This window comes from Dicentrarchus labrax, unplaced genomic scaffold, assembly GCF_905237075.1.
Source record: "Dicentrarchus labrax unplaced genomic scaffold, dlabrax2021, whole genome shotgun sequence".
In the NCBI taxonomy this organism is placed as follows: domain Eukaryota; kingdom Metazoa; phylum Chordata; class Actinopteri; family Moronidae; genus Dicentrarchus; species Dicentrarchus labrax.
Window position 1 is genome coordinate 4,324,305 of NW_026136717.1, and position 20,103 is coordinate 4,344,407.

General features: G+C 41.8%; 1 protein-coding gene across 10 annotated transcripts in view; it reads right to left on the reverse strand.

The window, feature by feature from the left end:
• nrxn2b (neurexin 2b) overlaps nt 1–20,103 on the reverse strand; it is a 635,050-nt gene that overhangs the window by 42,647 nt on the left and 572,300 nt on the right. For all 10 annotated transcript variants that reach the window (XM_051375286.1, XM_051375285.1, XM_051375283.1 and 7 more), the window contains one exon: nt 2,772–2,943. In XM_051375286.1, coding sequence (XP_051231246.1) covers nt 2,772–2,943 — 172 coding nt within the window. The remainder of the gene's footprint in view (nt 1–2,771; nt 2,944–20,103) is intronic.

Here is a 20,103-nt window from a genome sequence, read left to right on the forward strand (position 1 = left end):
ACTTCGTGGGACATCAGGAGACGTGTTGCTTTGCTGTTGAATGTGCCTGACCCGTGACGACCATGTTTGCTGTCAACATCCTGTCTCTACAAATCATCACCTCGCATTGGCCTTCTGCTTATAAGCCTGCTGCTGGCAAGCCTGGGCAGTAGGGGAGGCTCCGTGTGGGAAACGATGCAAACGCTTCAGAATCTTACGTATATATTTGGACTGCAGCTCTAATTATAGTGTGTAAATATGTGTGTGTCAGAATACGATACAGAAAGATAACCTGTTACGGTGACATATTTACAGCCTCTCTTTTATCCCCACTGTCCTTGTCCTTGTAGCAGTCCATTGGGAACTTTCACATTTCTTAGGCCACAGTCCACGAAAGAGTAAATCCCACATGTAACTCTCTGTATGCACAAAGCATTAGACAGGGCTCAACACTGCAGTGGCATCCCCAACGAGACTGCCTGATGTGGGTCACAATCGTCCCTTTGGGGAGGGAGATTTCACAGGGCTGTACGTCGTTGTTGTGTTAGAGGAACCAGACAAATGTGGCACCTGTAACACCTAACCGAACGTTCCATTGGAGGCATCTTTCATGACAACTTGCTCTGTTTTCTTCTAAATCTAGCTACATGGACATTTCAAGATTCAGGGTTCCACTGGGACAGCATGGCAAGGATATCACATAATATAAGCCTCAAGAAAACGAAGTGGGTCTGATGTTGTGAGTGGGGTGTATTTTGTCCCGTTTAGAGAATCATCAGATGTCTAAATCTCCAATCTGGGTCACAGGAACTTGATTCACCAAGGGAGCCCCCCCTATTTCTTTCTCCTCTCTATAAAATATAACCCCTTTCTCTCTCTTTACACACCTCCTGTGTCAGATATGAAGTTGCCATCCCAACACCCCCACTGCAATCCCTCACTCACTCTTTTATGAGGGCGCATTCCTCCGCCCTTTTGTACCACAGCCTCAACCGAGCTTTTGCTTTCCTAATGTGTAACATCTCTGTTTCCCCAGGACGCCGCCCCACCAGACGATGATGACTGGAACCTTCAAAGCAGGTGCCGGCGCCTTCAAAGCAGGAGCCCAAAAATAGTTTGAGTGTATCTAGCTCACATAAATGAATCAAAGCTATTCTACACACCCACCAAGCAACCCCCCCTTAACTTTATCTATTTGCCTTCCTTAGTCCCCATAACCTCCTAAAACTTCAGATGGGCTCCAGCCCCCGGCAGACGAACGCAAAACTCATCTAGTAAACTAACAAACAACAACAAAATAACACTCTTCAATTCTTGATCAGCAGAGGAAAAGGAAAGAAAGATTTGACAAAGACAACCAGAGCGGCGAGGGGGGCGGAAGGGAAGAGGAACAAAAAGAATACAATATGGGCTGTGCATTAATGTTTCTTGATGAAACAAAACATACATTTGGATGATGACACTCACTTGTCAATGTTAACAGGCTGCTCTGCTGTTATTTTCTGAGTGGTTAGCACTATTGTTAGTTGAAGGCTCCTCTTTGGAGCGTGTTCTGTAGCGAAAAGGGCTGAATTTCCATCATAATAACAACTGAAAAGAGTGAACTGTCACAGGGCGCTTCCTCTCCTGGTTGTGATGCATGCCCCTCAGTCCGGCCTCGCTGTGCTGACGGATGAGCAAGAGAATACGCTTCCCTCAATGCCAAAACAAAGCCTCAAAATATGGGATCACTGCTGAGACAGAGAATGTCACAGACCCATTGCTCTATATGTCAACTAGAGTAAATATCATGGCCACATTAGTAGCACTCTCCCTGCTGTTTGAAACAATGACAATACATAAAAAGTGTTTTTAGACAATGGTCATGTACTGCATTGATATCAGACGGGATGGACAAAATTGGTTGTAAATTCATGAATGTACCAGAGCTTAGAGATTAGTTTTCCATGTGATCATTAACTCCTATCACTGGGGAGTCTGGCTTAGGGTGGTGTTAACCAAATGTAAACTTGTGACGGGAACGCAAAATGTCTTCCTGTGAACAACCATGAACAAAGTGGGAACACATTGGAGAGAAATTAAGTGAGAGCTTCTGAGCAGCCAAAAATAGCCTCATAATTCATGCTTAAATAGAATACCATGATAGTGGTTAAACAACAAGCTGGGGAATTAGCACACTCCCAGTAGTGACTCATCGGGTGTTTGCCCTCGTTTAAAGTCTGTATGTGTAACAATGTTGCGTCTGTGTTTATCTTGGAGCCGAGGCATGACTTATAAACACCTCCACATACTTTCCCAGCATGAAAGTGTCCTCCCTCTGTATCCTACCTGATACCCATGCTCACCAACCATACCTGCCTGGCATACTCATATTCTGCTGGCCTCGATTCAATGCTGGCTTTCACAGTGCCAGGAGCTACAATGGTAGACCAACTGCAGAGAGCTGGATGCTCTTAGATGGAAGATTGCTTGCCTTAGGAAGGTTGCTTGGCTCTTCCTGCCTTTTAGACCAGAACCTGACTTAATCACCTAGAATAATGCAGGCACGCTCAAAATATGAATGTCACGATAAATAAACTAGAGGCCTCACAGAATGTTCTATAAAAATCACTTTTAGTGGCACACGGAAGACTGAATTAATGAATAATAATTATTTTCCAAAGCTCCTTCTTTCTCTCTCCAATGTGTTACCCACTGTGTTTATCTGAGAATTCAACATGGTAAAAGGTTCAAATCCAACAATGATAACTCCCTCCCTCCCTCCGTCCCCAGATTGGGGCCCCTGTTCCTACCTGAGGGGAAACGTTCGATGACAGGCTGGTTGTCCACCTGTAGTGTGGCATTGCCACCACTGCGTGTGAACCGCACCACATGGTATTTGCCGTCGCTCACCATCACCGCGCCCTCCTCGATGATTATGTCGTCCGTTCCCACGTTGAAGATCACGCCGATCTTTCCCCGTTCCTTTAGAGAGAGGACAACAGAGAACATCATGAGAAAAATGCACTTACATACAGAAAAACTCAACTTTATTAGTAAAAGCACTTTATTAGTACACGGTGAAGGTTGAACAAGGTTAACGCAGACAAGTCATCACAAATTTTTTCCTTTATGTCCAACCTATCAAATAAAACTGCCCTTTTCTCCATAATTAACAGCCCATTGTTTCACAGATAAAATTAACCCTTCCCTGTCTGACGTCCCGCCCCAACATCCTTGTTCAAAAGTAAATACAATGTATCTAAGAAGTTTGATACCAGTTCAGTGATTTAAGTGATTTAGTCCCATGAATTAGAGCCTTTAACAATGGGATATGGAACATTCTGTACTCTAGCGGCATTCTAGTGGGAATGTCAGTCAGTCAGTCCATCACTTTGGTCCAGACTTAAATGTCTCAACAGCTACTGGATGGATTGTCATGATATTTTATATGGATAGTCATGTCTCCCTCAGGATGATTTGTAATTTAGTGTTTAGCTAAAAGCACTATTGTGTTAAGTATGCATTTAGCAATGTGCCTTAGTACAGCTTTGCAGAGCCGCAGGCGTGGCTGTACTGTAGACTTGAAGTCTTGTTTTCACTTTGAAAACCTAAAACCACATTTCAGGAGGTATAATGAACACTCTTTATTATTGATGTCCCATTTCATATTTTTAACCATCAATAAATACGCTCTTAAAAGTCAGGTTTTGAGCTTGCATCACATAATAGGGATCCGAGTAAAGAACCTGCATTAATGTTAATGCCAATAGACATGATAAGGTTGCTCCTTTGCTGTCCTATGGCAAAAATCTAAAGATTTTCACCAAAAAAGGCCCTCAGCACCTGTAGCCTGATGACGCTGTGAGCATCAGATCTCACACACATCGGCCTGATAAAGAACAGAGTACTTGTTGAGGACTCAGGCACCTTTAGTATTCATCAACCCGGTGACCCCCTCCCCTCTCCCATCTATTAGTGTTGACAGCCGCCCACTGCTTCGAGTTTATTACAGTCAACCGCCTACTCTACTCTCATCTCCCGCCATCTCTCTGCTCTCCCTCTGTGGTTCCTGTCCTCAGTCCCAGGAAAGGTCAAAGTCATTTACAGAGTTACAGCCTGCCAGAGAGGCACAGAACAAGGGTGAGAGAGAGAGTGAGAGAGAGTGAGAGAGAGAAACAGACAGAGTACATACCAGACAGCACAATTACAGACAAATCCTCTGTCTGGCAGTAAATCTTCTGTTGCAGTTTTATTCTACACAGCCATAAGATCCAGAGCAGTGACTGTCCTGTTGCCCATACCATTGGCAGGAACATTTCTGGTTGTCACTTCAGGTCAAGCTCATTTGAACAGACCGGTCACTTTTGCACACCGCTATCTGCCCATTCCAGCAACAACTTCATTGATTCCATTATCTCATTAGCTATGTGCATTTATTTTGCCACCTTCCATATGCTGAGACATTCAGAGGTGAACGTGTGGCTTTCGCTCGCAGCGCTTTTCCATTATTCATGGCTGATTAAGTATTTAAAAAAGGAAAATAAACCACCCTTATGTTAACAGAACTTAAAATAGCAAGTTAATTGAGTAAATAAGTGCAGAGGTTGTGCGGTAAGTTAATGAGCAGTATAATCACAGCCAAATTTATGTGCATCCTAACCACTCTTTGGTGCTGTATAAAGTGGTTACAGTATTCAGACAAGGCCACAGTATGGCCATGCACTGATGACAGCCACGATTAGAGTATTAATTGAGCATGCTCAAATGTCACTGCCAGTGCTGGTGGCCATGATTAATGGCGTAGAAGGATGCACTGAATATAAGACACAGTTAAACAGTCAGAATAAGTAAGAAGAATCAATATGGAAGCACAACAGGAAACAGCTGTGAGGGCTCTCCTACGTGGAGATCAGAACTAAGTTAGACCAGGATGAGTTTCTTAGAGTGGAGCTTGATGGACTGGCTCAACAGATGATCTCATTCTGCAAAGAGGGCTGAACGTCTCAAATAGCAAAGTGCTTCCAGCTTCTTGGGCACTTAATCAATTGATTCATGTTATGGACTGACCCTCGCAGTCTTTCTGCCCGCTCTCCCTATGCATGCTGAAATCCAATATTGATTCTGAGACATGAATATGAATACTGTCAGAGAGCGATTAGCGAAGCGCATGTGAATGAAAATTTAATCAAAGCTTTGACTAGTGATACCTTTGAGATACTGCAGCAAGAAAAACAAAATGGAGAGGGTGAGTGAAATGCTTTTGGGATCATCTCCATTACGGCCCATGCACTAGGAAGCTTAGAATAATCATGACACCTTTGCCTGGAGAATTAATTCAATTTGCTAAGGCAAAGCAGAATGAATCCATGCTATTATGACTGAAAAGCAGAGGGGAGAGTGAATTTGAGTGATATTTACAGAGAGATTAGCATTTGTGTTCCGCAACATTAGGGTTCTTCCCGGTGTTGGGGGAATGTATTGAGCCCATTACGGTGGGAAGCCGCTGGGAACCAGTGCTTTTTTAAAAATGATTTTAGTGTAGCGGTAATGACATTTTAATGGCCATTTCCCTTAAGCGAACATATCTCTGGAAACAGAAGGAAAAAAACCTCTTTGAATGACTGGGAGCAGTCAAGCCTGCAACATTGAAATGAAGGGACTGGTGGGTAACTGACAATAAGCCCTGGCTGCTCTTTAAACACCACTGCTTCTAAACTACTGCTTAGCAGCCCTTAATCTGCTGCAGCTGTCGGCTAATGTCAGGAGTAAGAATGTTACGATTTCACTCTTTTATCCAGAGGTTAGCTCATCTTACTTCTCTCTCTGTGGGTCAATCAGTGGTGTAGGTAGGGGGTCCGCTGTGGACTAGAGGGAAAGAGCTTTGCTTTATGCATTTTCAATTACAACCGATTAAAACCTCAAGTGCCTGAGGAAGACAGCATTTCTTTGAGTTCCTGAGTTCAACTAAACAAAGATCTTCAATGATAGGGGTTGGTTGGAAATACCTACAGATGGGAATGAGATTCACTGTCAGCCAAAATCAGTTTCATAGAGTTTATCTGATGAGAAAGCTAGTTAAGAAAAAACCTCTAGAATATTAATTACCCAAGCACAAACTTGACGTCCTTGGCAAATATGTGAGATCTTGATACAACAAAAAGATGTTTTCTGCACTGAAGAAACTGCTGATCAGCTGCTCACACAACAGTGAGTTGATGACAGAGTTTAGCTGCCAGACAAAAAAAAAGTTTGTGTAATCCTCTCATTAGAGTCTCTGCGTCCTTTTTCTCAAAGACAGAGAAAATTGGCTTTGGAATTCTGTGCAGCAGCCACAGACGAGAAAGAGCAGTGCTGGAATACGGAGAGCATTTCCGTCTAAAATATTTCAACATGACCTTGCGATGCGCAAGAGCGCGTCGAGGTAAACGCTGCCGGCGAGATCGGAATGAGAATGAGGCAGCGCCAGAACGAGGCCGCGGTAGGCGTGTGTGTATCAGGGTTATCAGGCAGCCTCAGAGAGCTCTCACTGATCACGCCGAGCAGAAGAGGAAGAGGGAGCGGAGTAGGAGGAGCAAGGGGCAGAGAGAAACACTGCGCGATAAAAGGACAGAGGGAACCTTGATGATCCTCCAGGGCCTCAAGGTACACTGAGTTCAAAGCTGCTTTTGAAGATGTCAAGATCTCGTTCTCTGTTCGCAGCACACACTGGTAGTCAACGAAGAAGGGGAAAATAGACAAAGGGGAACGGGGATGCATTTGTGAAGGATTTGTTTTTTGGTTTCATGTCTTTGTAGACAGCTCAATCATGATGTGCTTCTTCTCTAACACCCCCTACAGCTCCATCTCCGCACACATCTTCCCCCTGATCTATTTGCATTTCCTCAATGTCTTTGTGCATTTCCCTCTCAGATCTGCTACATGAGCGTCAAGCGATTAAACAGAGAAAAACAACAGAGGTGAAACTGCTGCATGGACTGGAGGGTGGATTCAGCAAGCCAGATATGGTTGTTTAAATCACTCAGGGCATTTTGCATTTTGCTGTATCAACGCACCTCAAGAGACGGTCCAGAAACGTGGCTGACCAGTTCAGGAATTTGCTGATGCTAATGATTTGGTTTGACAGATTTCATATTAATAGTCCTGTGGGTGGTGGAAATGCAAACTATTCATCAGCCTCTTTCTCGTTTCCCCAATAATGATCTATCACAGCCTGTATCTGCTTGAGCCTAACTTGACATACCAGTGTAAGTATGCGGAGCTGCAGTATTTATGAGCTTATGAATCAGCCAGTGGAGCAGCATGGACAGAGAAATGACTGATAAATAGATTTTTACTGGATGCCCAATGAAAAGCAATACATTTTTTTGCCCTCTTTTTCTATGGACACACACATCTGACACCACGTGGTGCAAGGCAGCTTAATATTTCATACAGTGTTACAGCTTGAGCAAGCATTTCCACTTATCTCTCTGCACTAATGTTAAATTTTATGTGCTATTTACAGTCACAGATTAATATTGGTGGATATTTTCTAAGATATCTCACTGCCTTCTGCAACCGAGACAGATATACCATCATATGTTATCTCTGCATCTCCCTTTTCGGGGTAATTCTGGCTCTGTGCGACTAATCGGCTTGTCAACATGTATGCATAATGCCTGTGAGAGGAGATCTGCCGTGGCATCTGCTACAAGAAGAACAGTATAGCGGGGCTAATCTTCCACTCTGAAACTGCAGCGTTATGTAAGAAGAAACAGGCTGTTGCATAACATGTAGACTCCTTACCGGCTAAATCACCGCACTTTCCGTTCACCTAACGTCTTCAGAGTGTCTGTGACAGGAAGAGGCAAACACTATGAGGACCAATAATCATTTTGGAGCGGGAATACTGTTATTTAGCAATCGGATTTCACATTTTCCCTTCTCAACATTCACCTCAAATGACACAGGGCTCATACACTCAGAGCTACATGTGCTTTGTTTCGATCTGGGCGACAGAGAAAAAGAGGAAGGCGGTGACAAAACAGTCACTTTTTGGAGAGGATATGCTTGGTTTAATTTACCACACCTTCTCTCGGTTTCCGCTCAGCCAACTCATTTGTATGTGTTTGCCGTGATCTCCAGCAGTCACCTTGACAAAGTTGCCCCCCCATCTCCTCATCTTAATAGCACTTTATCTCTCTGTCCCTCCCCGCTCCAACTCTTTCATTGCGTTGCCTCTTTTCAGTGACGGTGGTCACGGCTGTCCGTTCTTTCCTGCTTTGAAAACGACAAGTGGCCGCTCTGACCGAGAATCAGATCTCATTGAAAAATTGATGAGTTGTTAGACAAATGTGTGTGCGTCTGTGTGTGTGTATGCATCTGAATTCGTCTCCCATCTGAGCATGACTCACGCTGGGCATGCCCATTTGTCCCAGAGCGCACGCACGTGCACACGCACGCACGCACGCACGCACGCACGCACGCACGCACGCACGCACGCACGCACGCACGCACGCACGCACACACACACACACACACACACACACACACACACACACACACACACACACACACACACACACACACACACACAGCGTGCCAAAATACTGCAGAGGGAAGCAACATTTATGCTAAAGAAGGAGGGGGGGAATAAATCAGCCAAAAACATCATCCTCTATAATCCTGATTATGTTGTCAGCTATCACCAAAACTCCTCATTCACTCAGTGTCAGCCTCCAATTTCGAGCACCAGAAAAACAACACAAACACCGACATATAAACACAAGCACACATACATACTGAGTTGATTCTTGCATGATTTGCACCACTGAGACTGCTGATGGATGGTGTCCTTCAGCACAATGACCATCAGACCTGTAGGTGTAGACCTGACCTAACCACTCTCACCATAAACACACGCACATACTTATATGCAAAAATGAGAACGTCCTTTAGTGAGGTTACGCTGAACCCAGCCATACACAACGGCCTTGTTTACAAAGCTGCAGAGAGCTGATGGATACACACATGCACACACACATTTGTGTATGCATTTTCCTAGTGGCTGGGATCCAACTGATTGCACAAAGCGTGAAGTGGAGTGTTGCTGCTTTGTGTTTGATGAACAATTGAAACCATGCAGTCGAACATTGGCATCTGTGCATATAAAGCACTATATTTACTTTATACAATACTGCTGTTGTGGCACACTTGAAGGCAAAAAAAGAAAAAGATAGAATAAAACTCCATTCCCTTCAAAAGTAAGCGCATTCAAGATAATTTGCAGTGGCTCAGTGGTGCAAATTTGTGTTTCAAAGTTCATAAAAAGTTGAACTCTACATAAAAGCATCACACAGATTTGCTATGAGCAAGTCCACTGAAATACTTGATAATTGATTTCAGTCTGAAAATGTGCTTAAACCTCAATTAATTATGTTTTTGGCCACTTGCGGGAAGTGCAAGAAGCTGTCAACAACTTTTACATACAGTATGTGAGAACACAGTTGCCTATTTTCACATCCAGCAGACAAAGAGCAATATTAGTATTCTGGTCACTGCAAAAGATAAATCCAATATTCACATTAATATATTTTGGTTCTGATCTTTAGCTGCTAAATGCTCCTCCATGTCCTCCTGCTAGTTGCTTACTTTGTCCTTCTGCTGTTTGGTGTTGAAAAGGTAGTGATGGTTTATCAGCTGTCTTTTAATATAACCGGCGCTGGCGCGAGCAGGACGCTTATCCAATTCTTGAATTTCCCTCAGGATAAATAAAGTATCTATCTATCTATCTATCTATCTATCTATCTATCTATCTATCTATCTATCTATCTATCTATCCATCCATCTATCCGTCTATCTATCTATCTTTTGCTGAAAACTGCCTCCTGCCAAAACAATGAGCTAAAATATCCACAAAAATAAAGGAAACTGCAGAGTTAGGTGAAAATGTTCTGCAGAGGCAACACTGATATCAAATAGAGTCATTAGAGCCATTGTTCATCTAAAAATATTGATTAGAGCAGCTTTAATATTGTTTTAATTTGATCCAGCACGAAGTGAAACAGTGACCTACGTTAGAGGTTAGCTTTAACTTGCAAAAGACTGGGATGGCAACAAGTTCAATATCCTCCACAGGGGCTCTTTGACAAGGCACAGTTTATTGCCACCTTGCCTGTGGGTGTCAAACCTATGACCTTTTGGTTTGTACAAAGCATCTTTTTCATAAAGGCCACTCTGTGCTTTTCATTCAGGAACACGTCTCTGCTTCAAAAGAGAGGAACTTGAAGCATCCATCAAGTGTTGTCAATCTGCTTTTCACTCACACTTCATAAAAAGAAATTAGTAAATCGGAGAGGTGATATTATGGGAATATGCCACCATAGCACTAAAATAGAAACATCACTTACATCTCTGACTCACTTCCTGACAAGATATGTGTTAAGAAAGAGTGCATTTATCAAGATGCACAAGTGAAACCAGCAGATTTCCAAGATGTTTCATGTCAAGGGCCAGCGTAAGTTGCCAGCCAGAGATGGATGGAGGAGATAAAGTAGAGAGAGGAAGAATTTGCAGGATAAACAAAGCATACGTTTAAGGAATAACAGAGAAAGACGAAGTAGTGGAAATATAATGATATGATGGAAGAAACCGTAACAAAAAGCGGTAAATAGAGGTACAGCTGTTAAAAAAAGAGTTGAGTGAAGGGTAGGGAGCCACGACGCTGGAGCTGTGGGGGCGTATTCCTTGAGGCAAAGTCAGAAAAGGATCTCTGTTAACTGTGGCAGTAGAGATCGATGTCCATCCGCCCACTCTTCATCCCTTTACTAAAAGACAGACATCTACCAGACATTGGTAGATATTTGTCAGTTTGGGTGACTTAATGTGGGACAAAGAGGCTTACAAGACCAATAAAGTTTCCAATCCACGTCGTTTTATCCTTTTTGTCTCTTCTTTTTGTATTCAATTATCCTTTGCCTTTACCAGCTCCACATAATCCTTCATCAATTCACTAAACACTAAGATATGGCAATAATCCCTGTTATCTCCCGCCAAGCTAATTATACTGACTACCTTTCTGGGGACAAAGTGGAGCAATAACTGATGCCTGAATGACATTTTATCAGTGTTATAAAAGTCTAAGAAACTCACTGTTTCTTTACACTAAGCTGTTTTAAAATGACTTTAAAATGTCTGGCAATTGTGTATTTGCTAGTCTAGTTCTAGATTCACTGCCAACATATTCTATTTTTCTGGCAACTGAAACAGTAGATGCTAATAAAGTGAAACCCAAATGGCAATCCAGTCATTATGTTCTTGCAGCCTATTAGAACAATAAAAGCCTCAAAATCAATTTTTGACTTTCTTCAGCGAGGAATGACTATTGCCTCACCTTCAGATGTCCTCCATTATTATTTTTCTCACTTTAGCCTTTACCTTTCCTTTTTCCTCCTTTTTCTCAATTTTCTAATCTGTCTGGCCTCATCACTGGCACTTTCACTCCCCAGAGGCTCATTACTGCGTTGACTGGAGTTGCTAACATGGGTTTGGTAGAATCCAATTGATCCATGCTGTCTTGTGAGTGATCCGAGAGAAGGAGTTGATACCCAGACTGCTCTGTGGGTGATGAAGAAAGGTGCAACAACTCAAAACAAAACAGGTTTGTACATCATTCCGCCTGGCAGCATAAATCTAGTCAGCAAACTGTGAAATGAGATAGCTGAGTCCTTGAATATTGTGCTTAATCTGTCTTTTGTTTAGTAGCTTTGTACAATAATAATCCTTTCTGACATTGTATGGGTTAATTCTGTGGCACAGTCTTAACTTTATGTCTTACTTGATGCTGGAATGAAGCCAAAAATGTATGAAAAAACTGTCTCTGCTATTTATCCTAACTGAGACATTAAAGTGGTTAACAGTTTGGAGATGCAGATAGAATTAAACAGTGGTAACATGCCACTCAATGTTAAGATGTTTAAGTAGTTTCTTAATCCATGAATGCTGACTACAAAATAACATTATACCGTAACATTATATAGTACATGTTAATGTTAGTGGATTTGTGACAAAAACAAAGTACTACATTTGGGTTCCTAAGCTGCAGTACATACGCTCTCTGCATCCAAGCCAGTCCAAAAATTTTAAAATGCAGAACTTTTCTTGTGTTCAAGCTTTCTGACCTGTTTTAAAACAGAGCTGTGGAAAGTGTACCCAAAACCAATGTGCCTAAATCAACTGTAAAGAAACCTGCTCCAAAGGGGATTTGAGAAAGGTCAGACCCTATCTGAAATAGACCTGATGCAAAATGTGTCTGACCCAAACTGACCAAAAAAGAGAGAGAACAGTAAGCCATTTCGTAAAACAAATAGCAATACGTGTACTCAAAGCTGTCTCAAAACCACATTTTTCTTATGTGATAATTATGATGGGCCACCAGATCATGGCTGATATAAATATTAATACAAATTTAAGACATGTAGCAACAAAGCAGGACCTTAATCCAGCCTGATTAGACTGCATGTAATTTGCAAGTGGCCTGACTGGAGTCTCAGCTTCAAGCCTTACTCACAAGATACTGAGTGGGCCCATAAAGACCTCTACCCCTAGTATACTGCCATCTCAAACCTGTCTCCTAGAAATTACATTGATACCAAATTGCTTTCCCAATTGCACAGCTTTGCAGGAGTACAACGCACTTTGAACCAAAGAATTAGAGTTCACATCCTGAGTTGAAAATGTTACATTCACTATCAACACTTACGCAACTTGCCAGATAGGTTAACTAACAACATTTCCTCATCATATTAATAGAAAATGTAATCGCGCCAGAATTACATTTCCTTCAATACACATTTGCTGTTGCAGATTAGTTGTATATAAATGTAATTTATAGGACACAGTGTGGGCCATCTGCAACTGGCCAATCATGATTTATTTCCTCCCACAGAGAAATCCAGTGTAGACGCCATAAAACAACAGGCCTCCAGTTACAGTTAGTATCCTGACATACACTTGCATCTCCATATTCAACAGCATTTGCAAACATCCCAGAGTATATTTTACTTAGAGAATACTGCCATCCTAAAGTTCTTTCTTTTAAGATTTTACTGTATGTTGCATTGTTGTTGGATTAAGATGGTATGTGACTGTGTAACTTTGTAAAAAACCTGCAGGGAATGAACACAAGAGATGAGCCAGTTTGGTTGAGCAGTGGTAGTCAGAGTTTTGTGTGAGAGAACAGTGTATAGACAGACAGCAGAGGAGTCGTCGTCCCCTCTGCTGTCTCTTTTCATCTACAGTTTGCACATACAATTTGTCATGCCCGGGTATACACTGCAAAAAAAATCTGAAATGGGAGATTACTTCTTTTTTGTCTTTTCTTTGTGATGTGTTTACACTTTGACTGTATGACTTTGTGTGTAACTGTGGGCAAGACATGTGTATTGATGTTTGTTTCGGTGTGTGTGTGTGTGTTCTGGAGCAGCCCGTTCCTCTCTGTTGAGGAGAAGTGAGGCAGGCAGCTGGCCGAAATTGAAGGGAATGACTGTGACCTTCGGACAAAATCAAGAGCAAAGTGTTTTCTGTGTCTATTGTTTTCTCCACTCTTCTCCACTTTCTGTCCTCACAGCCTCATTTTCCTTCTCCTGCTCCATCTCTTTCTTTTCCTCACAACTGCACAACATAGCAGGCAAAAAAAAAAAAATGAGAGCATGAATCTGTTTGCTCCCCACACCCCACTTTTTCCTCCTTTGTGGTTCCAAACCACCTTTGATTGAAAACAGCAATGGTACATATTGTACAGTCTGTGGTTTACACAGACTTAAACAGTGCACTTTACTGGCATGACGAAGAAAAGCTCTTTGAAAGTAAGAGATGGAAAATAAATGCCATGCTGTGCTTCCATCAAAAGGCCTGAAGTAGACTTGTACTATAAAATGCAGCAGCATGAAGGGGTATACATAAGTCATCAATATATGACCTATACCTAAGTAGGCTCTGAAAGTAAAAAACTGTGTTTCTTTTGATGTGGACCACAGACAGTCGCTTAGATTGCCCTCTTTCTAACTCTTACTTTCTCTTACTCGCCTTATTTGCTCTATTCAATTTCTTTTACCTGCCTTTTTGCTTCTCTCCATCTGTTACCGTGACAACTCTGTTTTCCTCCCTTTTATCCTCTTCCTTTCTCCCTTTCGCCGTTCTCTTTCTGCCTTTTAGTCTCTGCTGTCAGGGTGTGGGGTCAAAGCCCAGTAGAGAAGAACGGCTGCCGAGCACACAGGCTAATATTTGCCCTGCGCTAAACTGTGCAAACATGGATAAAGCGACCACAATCTCTTTCTCTGTCCCTGGCTGTCTGCCTTGTTGTCCTTTCATTCCCTTCCTGTCTGTCCTACGTTGCTGTAGAGCTGACTGCTGGTTAAGCAACGCACACACTGTGCATGTGTTTCACACAAATCACCGGCTGAGAGATAATTCTGATACACACCACACACAGATTATGGTGTCTTTCTACATCAGTGCGTGTAGATTATTGGTGACACCTGTGCCATCCTGTCCAACAGGCCTGCAAAAAACCATACACTTTTAAAGCTTATAGTGTTCTCGAAGACATCATCATCATATTCCTCACAGTGGTCTTCATCATCACCATCACTGTTTACATTTATGATGTCTTATTTATTCTCCTGTACAGCACTTTGGTCAACTTTGGTTGATTTTAAAGTGCTAAACAAATAAAGTTGGATTGGATTGGATTGAATCAGGCAACATTATGGGGCAGCCGGACTCGTGAGATGATAAGATCACGCGAGAACCCATCTTGTCAGGCTTCATTCTATGCGTTTGTGGCCCAACCACAGTGGTACACAATAACGGCTCCCATCAAGGTTAGCGTAGATGCTGCTTGCCTCCATTCTATCAGAACTGGAGAGTATTTCTTCATTGAAAGAAGAGCAAAGAACAGCACTGAAGGCCTGTGATAGACAGATGGTTCAAAAAAATCAACTGCTTGGTATTTTGTGTACCACCAAGTGCCTAACCTTAACCTTAACCATGATCTTTAGCATACAATAGTAGCAATAGCCAAGTATCATAGACCCCCGTCCTCCAGTTTGTTTGATTACTTGAGTCAGTTACTCACTTTTTATTCTACCCAGATTTCAGAAATGTCCTTAAAACCTTTAAGCAAAGAACAAACAACATTTTAATGGAAAAATAAGCCCTGTGTCACGCAGGTGTTACTGCATTATATTAAAATGTGTTTCAAACATCCTGTCCTTAGCTGGACGAACCTGGTAACTCATAACATGCTAATTCATAACATATTCATGCATGCCAGGCCACCTTCACCCCTGAGCACCTCTATTAGAGCCAGAACTGTCGCCTCAGGTCGTTGGACTCACATCTGTCGAGTGCTGCTGAAGAGCTTGTTATGTTTGTGGCCTAAGTGACAGCAGTGGCCCCACTAGCCTCCAGGCCTAAAATTAATCTGCCCACTTCTACCTTTGGATATTTGATTAAGAAAGGACTGAGTGAGTGTTGGTGAGTATCCATGAATTTGTGCTATTAATGGGTTGAGAACAAAATGATCCAGAACCAGAACTATAGGTTCAACACAATACAAAACTAAACTCAAACACCTAGACTACACCTGTGGAATCAGACCATAAGCATCAGATGCCCCAATTCGATTCAACAACCAAATCAAAGTGTACTTCACTTTGTGGGCATCAAATATATGCAGTTGATTTGCTTGAAAATAACATGCAATGCACACAAATGCATTTCCTTCCTCACTTTAAATAAGTTCCTTAACTGCCAAATGTGCAAGTTTGGTCTGTGATAGTCACTTGCACTGTTCAACCCTTCACAGAAGTCACCTTCTCTCAGCCCTAATTAGCCTAATGACTGTCAATCACACATCACAGGTGAAAGTGGTGTTCCACATTTGGACCTCTTTTTTCTGCATGACCAAACACCACCAAACGGTTATAAAACCCAGCATCCGAACCACAAAATAAAGATGATAACATTTCAGTAAAGACATCAGGTGTCCTATATACTTTTACGTCTTGTGCTGCATGGGATTTACAACGAGTGACAGTACTTAAAAACAAGTGGAATTCCCTCACTTCACTGCCTTTTCTAAGAGAAACACAACTCACTACAAACATGACTTGTTGGGATGAACAATTTATGCAATGTTAATGATGTTTAGTGAATAAATGTGTAATGACTGTATACTGTTTTGTTGTGTGTGTAAATCTCACTGCATATTCAAAGTTACACTGCTGCTCAGATAAAGATAAGAGGTAAAAATAAGCAGAGAAGGTAGATATACATAAAAAAAAATAATTCCCTGTCAGATATGGGAAATTTGATTTGCAGATAGGGATGGAAATAAACTATGTATCAAGTGAACTGCTTTACAAAACGCAATTATTCTGATTTCTCAAAATGTTGCTCAAAGGGAAAAGGTAATTTCACAGTGACATTAAAGACACTGTTGTACCCAATATTACTGTATCCAAACACAAATGATGATTAATAATCACTGTTGTAGATAATGACACCATTTAAATTCTAGCTCCTAGATCTAAATAAATTGCTCGTTAAAATCTACAGAGGCATATGAAAATTCAATGAGCTGTTAGAATACTGAGATAGAGTCGGAGTGCTGCAGCCCATTATCTACCTGAGTAACAAGAAAACAGTATAATAGTTCAAAGTTACCCTAATGACAATGGTTGTAGCTTTGATGAGGTTTTGTGATGTAAAAAACACAAGCAAACTTAACTGACCATCCACAATTATCCATTAACTCTCCATAAATGTTACAGCTAAAAGTCCATAAATTTCACAAATTACTCAAGAGAAAAACATTAAGGGGGTTGACGCAGGTTTGCTGTAAACAAACGGCGCACTGTATATTAAACAGCAGCTAGTGAGCTCATATGGGCTCACAGCTGAGAGGCGCGCACTTTGCAAATGAAACGAAAGTCACATATTATCATGCAGCGAATTACAAGAGATAATGAATCATTAAATGTATAAATTACTTTCTCCTAACCTTTACCCTGTGTCTTGCTGGTATGAGTGCGTTCAGTCATACATGATGTGGATGAAAAATTAACAATGTGTTGCAATCACTCTGAATAGAAGCACATACATGAATATTGTACCATACATGGCTCTCATCACATTCCGCTTGCATAATTAGTGCATGAACTCTTGTGATAAATGCCAAGGTGGTGTTTGTGATTCTTGTTTTCCAAAGGAGGTAAATACAGCAGAGCACAGTGCTAATGTTGTTTGTGACTGCATGCAAATGCTTAAAAAAATATTTTTTCACAAGTGACAGTTACAAAGTTGCTCATAAAGCATTGCGGCTGTCTTCCAGCAGTGACGGCTGTGTGTGATTTTTGTTTACAAGGCGGCATCACAGTCTTCAAAGACCTCAGTTTGAACTAAACCAAAAGAAAGGAGAGGAAAAAAAAGGTTTTCACTCTATCTCTTCTTGAGACAGCGGGGGATGTCAGGGTGCACATCTTCTAACTGGGACTACACGAGATACAAAGTGACAATGTGGCAGGGCGAGACCGGACACACACACACACACACACACACACACTCGTACTGACAACCTGCTCACACCACCCAGGTCATTAACAATTCTAGTGTTATCACCTGCTACCACAAGACTAGCTACTACAACAGAGCCCTCATATCATAACTGGCCAGTGAATACCTTGTAAGGTACAAGCTGTGTATGCTCTTAGATAAGGTAAAGGATAAGGCTGCCAGTCTTTTTATTAATCTCAGCAAATCTCCTGAAAAGACCAAAACCAACAGTCAGTTAGTATGTCTCTCAATACTTTTTCATTTCCCAGCCTGTCTGTGGATCTCTCAAGAAGGAAATGTTTAAAAAACGAATATATAATTTCATTTTTAAAAAAGGGTACATCATTTCCTAAAACAGCTGGCCACTCTAGTTTTTAACAAATGTTACTCAAACAGGAGGAAATAGTGCATTCGTTGGGGACTATTTTCAGTGCTAAATTTGGTGTGCAGTATTTCTGGCAGCAGGATGGTGAATGTGAGATTAAGTCTAAATAAACTACAGTCTGTGTTCATGGTAATGAATAAAGCATGTCAGCTAGTGCAACAGTGTGGCTCACTGATGCGTTTTTAATAGTTTTTGGACTACAGTGGAGCTCTGTGGCACAGAGGAAGAAGATGTATCAGGCTTTGGATACACATTAGGGAGAGCAATTTGCATCGGTGCACCGGCAAAAAAGTTCAAGATGCTATTTCCCCAATTAAAAAAGTGTGCATCAGATACAACAAGAAACAGTGTAGATAGGAGGGAGCAATCTAAATATAAAGTTACCTCCACATTTAGATTTCTCCCTCCTCTCTACACTGTTTCTCAAGCTGCTTAAGAAGAACCAAAGAAATACAATCAAACTACCTTTTACATATTGAATTGCATAACATCATATTCCTTTGCATTGCATCACACCGTAATAAGGGTGAATCGTATTGTATCACATTGGGAGTTGCTTCATATGTACAGTATCTTTAATGTATGGGATTGTTGGTATCAAGCGTATCACATCAGCCTCAGGGATGGAGATCCATCCAGCTAATACACACACAAACTTGTTAGAAGGATTTGATTAGGATTAGTGAACAACCTTCATAGAAGATCTTGTCTGTACAAATATATATTAAACCAACCAATTAGCACCTTCTGTAGGTAACCATGTGCCCACTCCCTTTTTCCTTTGTGTATGTGCTACTAAGTGTATCCTCAATTCTGAGTGACACTTTATCAAATACTGGAGTTTAAGAAAGTCAATGCACGTTCTTAAACTCTTATTCTAGATGATATTTCTCCATTTAAATGAAAGTGTGATCATACGTGTGGGTGGTCAGCTTTCCAGGTGTGACCCGGCACCCCCAGCAGGTGATAAACGCTGCTGTCTCGCCAGCCGCAGGTGCTCTTCCCTCTCTTGCTATGTCACCATAGCAACCCTACCATGCCAGTTTAGAGCGCCGCCGGCAATGCTCGTCAACAATGATGAATTATGTGGCAAGAAAATGAAAGGCTAGTGATATCGAACACTCACGGACTGGCTTTCAGTTTGTTTCTCCCCTCCTTTCTTTTTTTTTTAAAAACCTGGTCCTGTACATACACACATACCGTATGTCTGGACATAACTGAACCATTCCCAACACACACATGCATACACACCCTGGCTGGGCGCCCAAATATTGTAGAAGAACTAATGGTTACACTGAAAGTGGAGAGCAGGGAAAGAGTCAGTGCAAACATCATTCTGATTGGGCTGTCAACTAGCAGCAACAATTTTCCATAAGTGTCGCGCACACACACTCCAAATACAAGACAAACACACACTCCATTAAGATAAAGCATGTGCACACACAGGTATACACAAACCACTCATACAAATGCACGAACTACTATCCATCTACAGTAATATCTGCAGTTACAGTCTTTCCTTAACCCATCTGTTCTTCCACTACAAAGGCCAAGCTTGGTCAATAAATGTTTTCCATTTTAGTGTGGAATCATCGGCACTTTCAGAATGTCCTCCCACCAATTTTAGTAAACTCACTGTTGTAATCTGTAAAATCACTAAAAGGAAAATGCAATTTACCTTTTTACCCCCTTTGACAACTCTTGTTGGCCTTCTTTTATAGCCTCAAAACCCACTGACAGTCCAAATGTTAACAGTAGAAAGGGGCAAATGTATAGGGCTATTTTTCCCACTAACATTTTGAAAGATTTTCTACACCCTAGTGAGCTGCAAATATTTCCTTGGCTCCTCAAACACTGGCACAAGAAACTCTACAGACAATTATCTCCACATGTGACACCCCCACCAGCAAATATCCTGTGCCATTATTACAGGCCTGTGTACCCTGCTTGTGGCTGGCTTGTGATTTCCGTGCCAGTGGGCAAGCCCACCTTGGTCAGGTCACTGGAAGGATGCCAGCGTTAACTGTGTGCACATATGCCCATCTGGCCTGTGTGGACATGGAGTGGTCTGGATGAAAGGATGGAGGCTAAAGCAGGAAGGTGAGAGAGGGGTCACATCCCTCTGGCCGGGTAACAATGGAAGAGTGAACATGATGATAAAT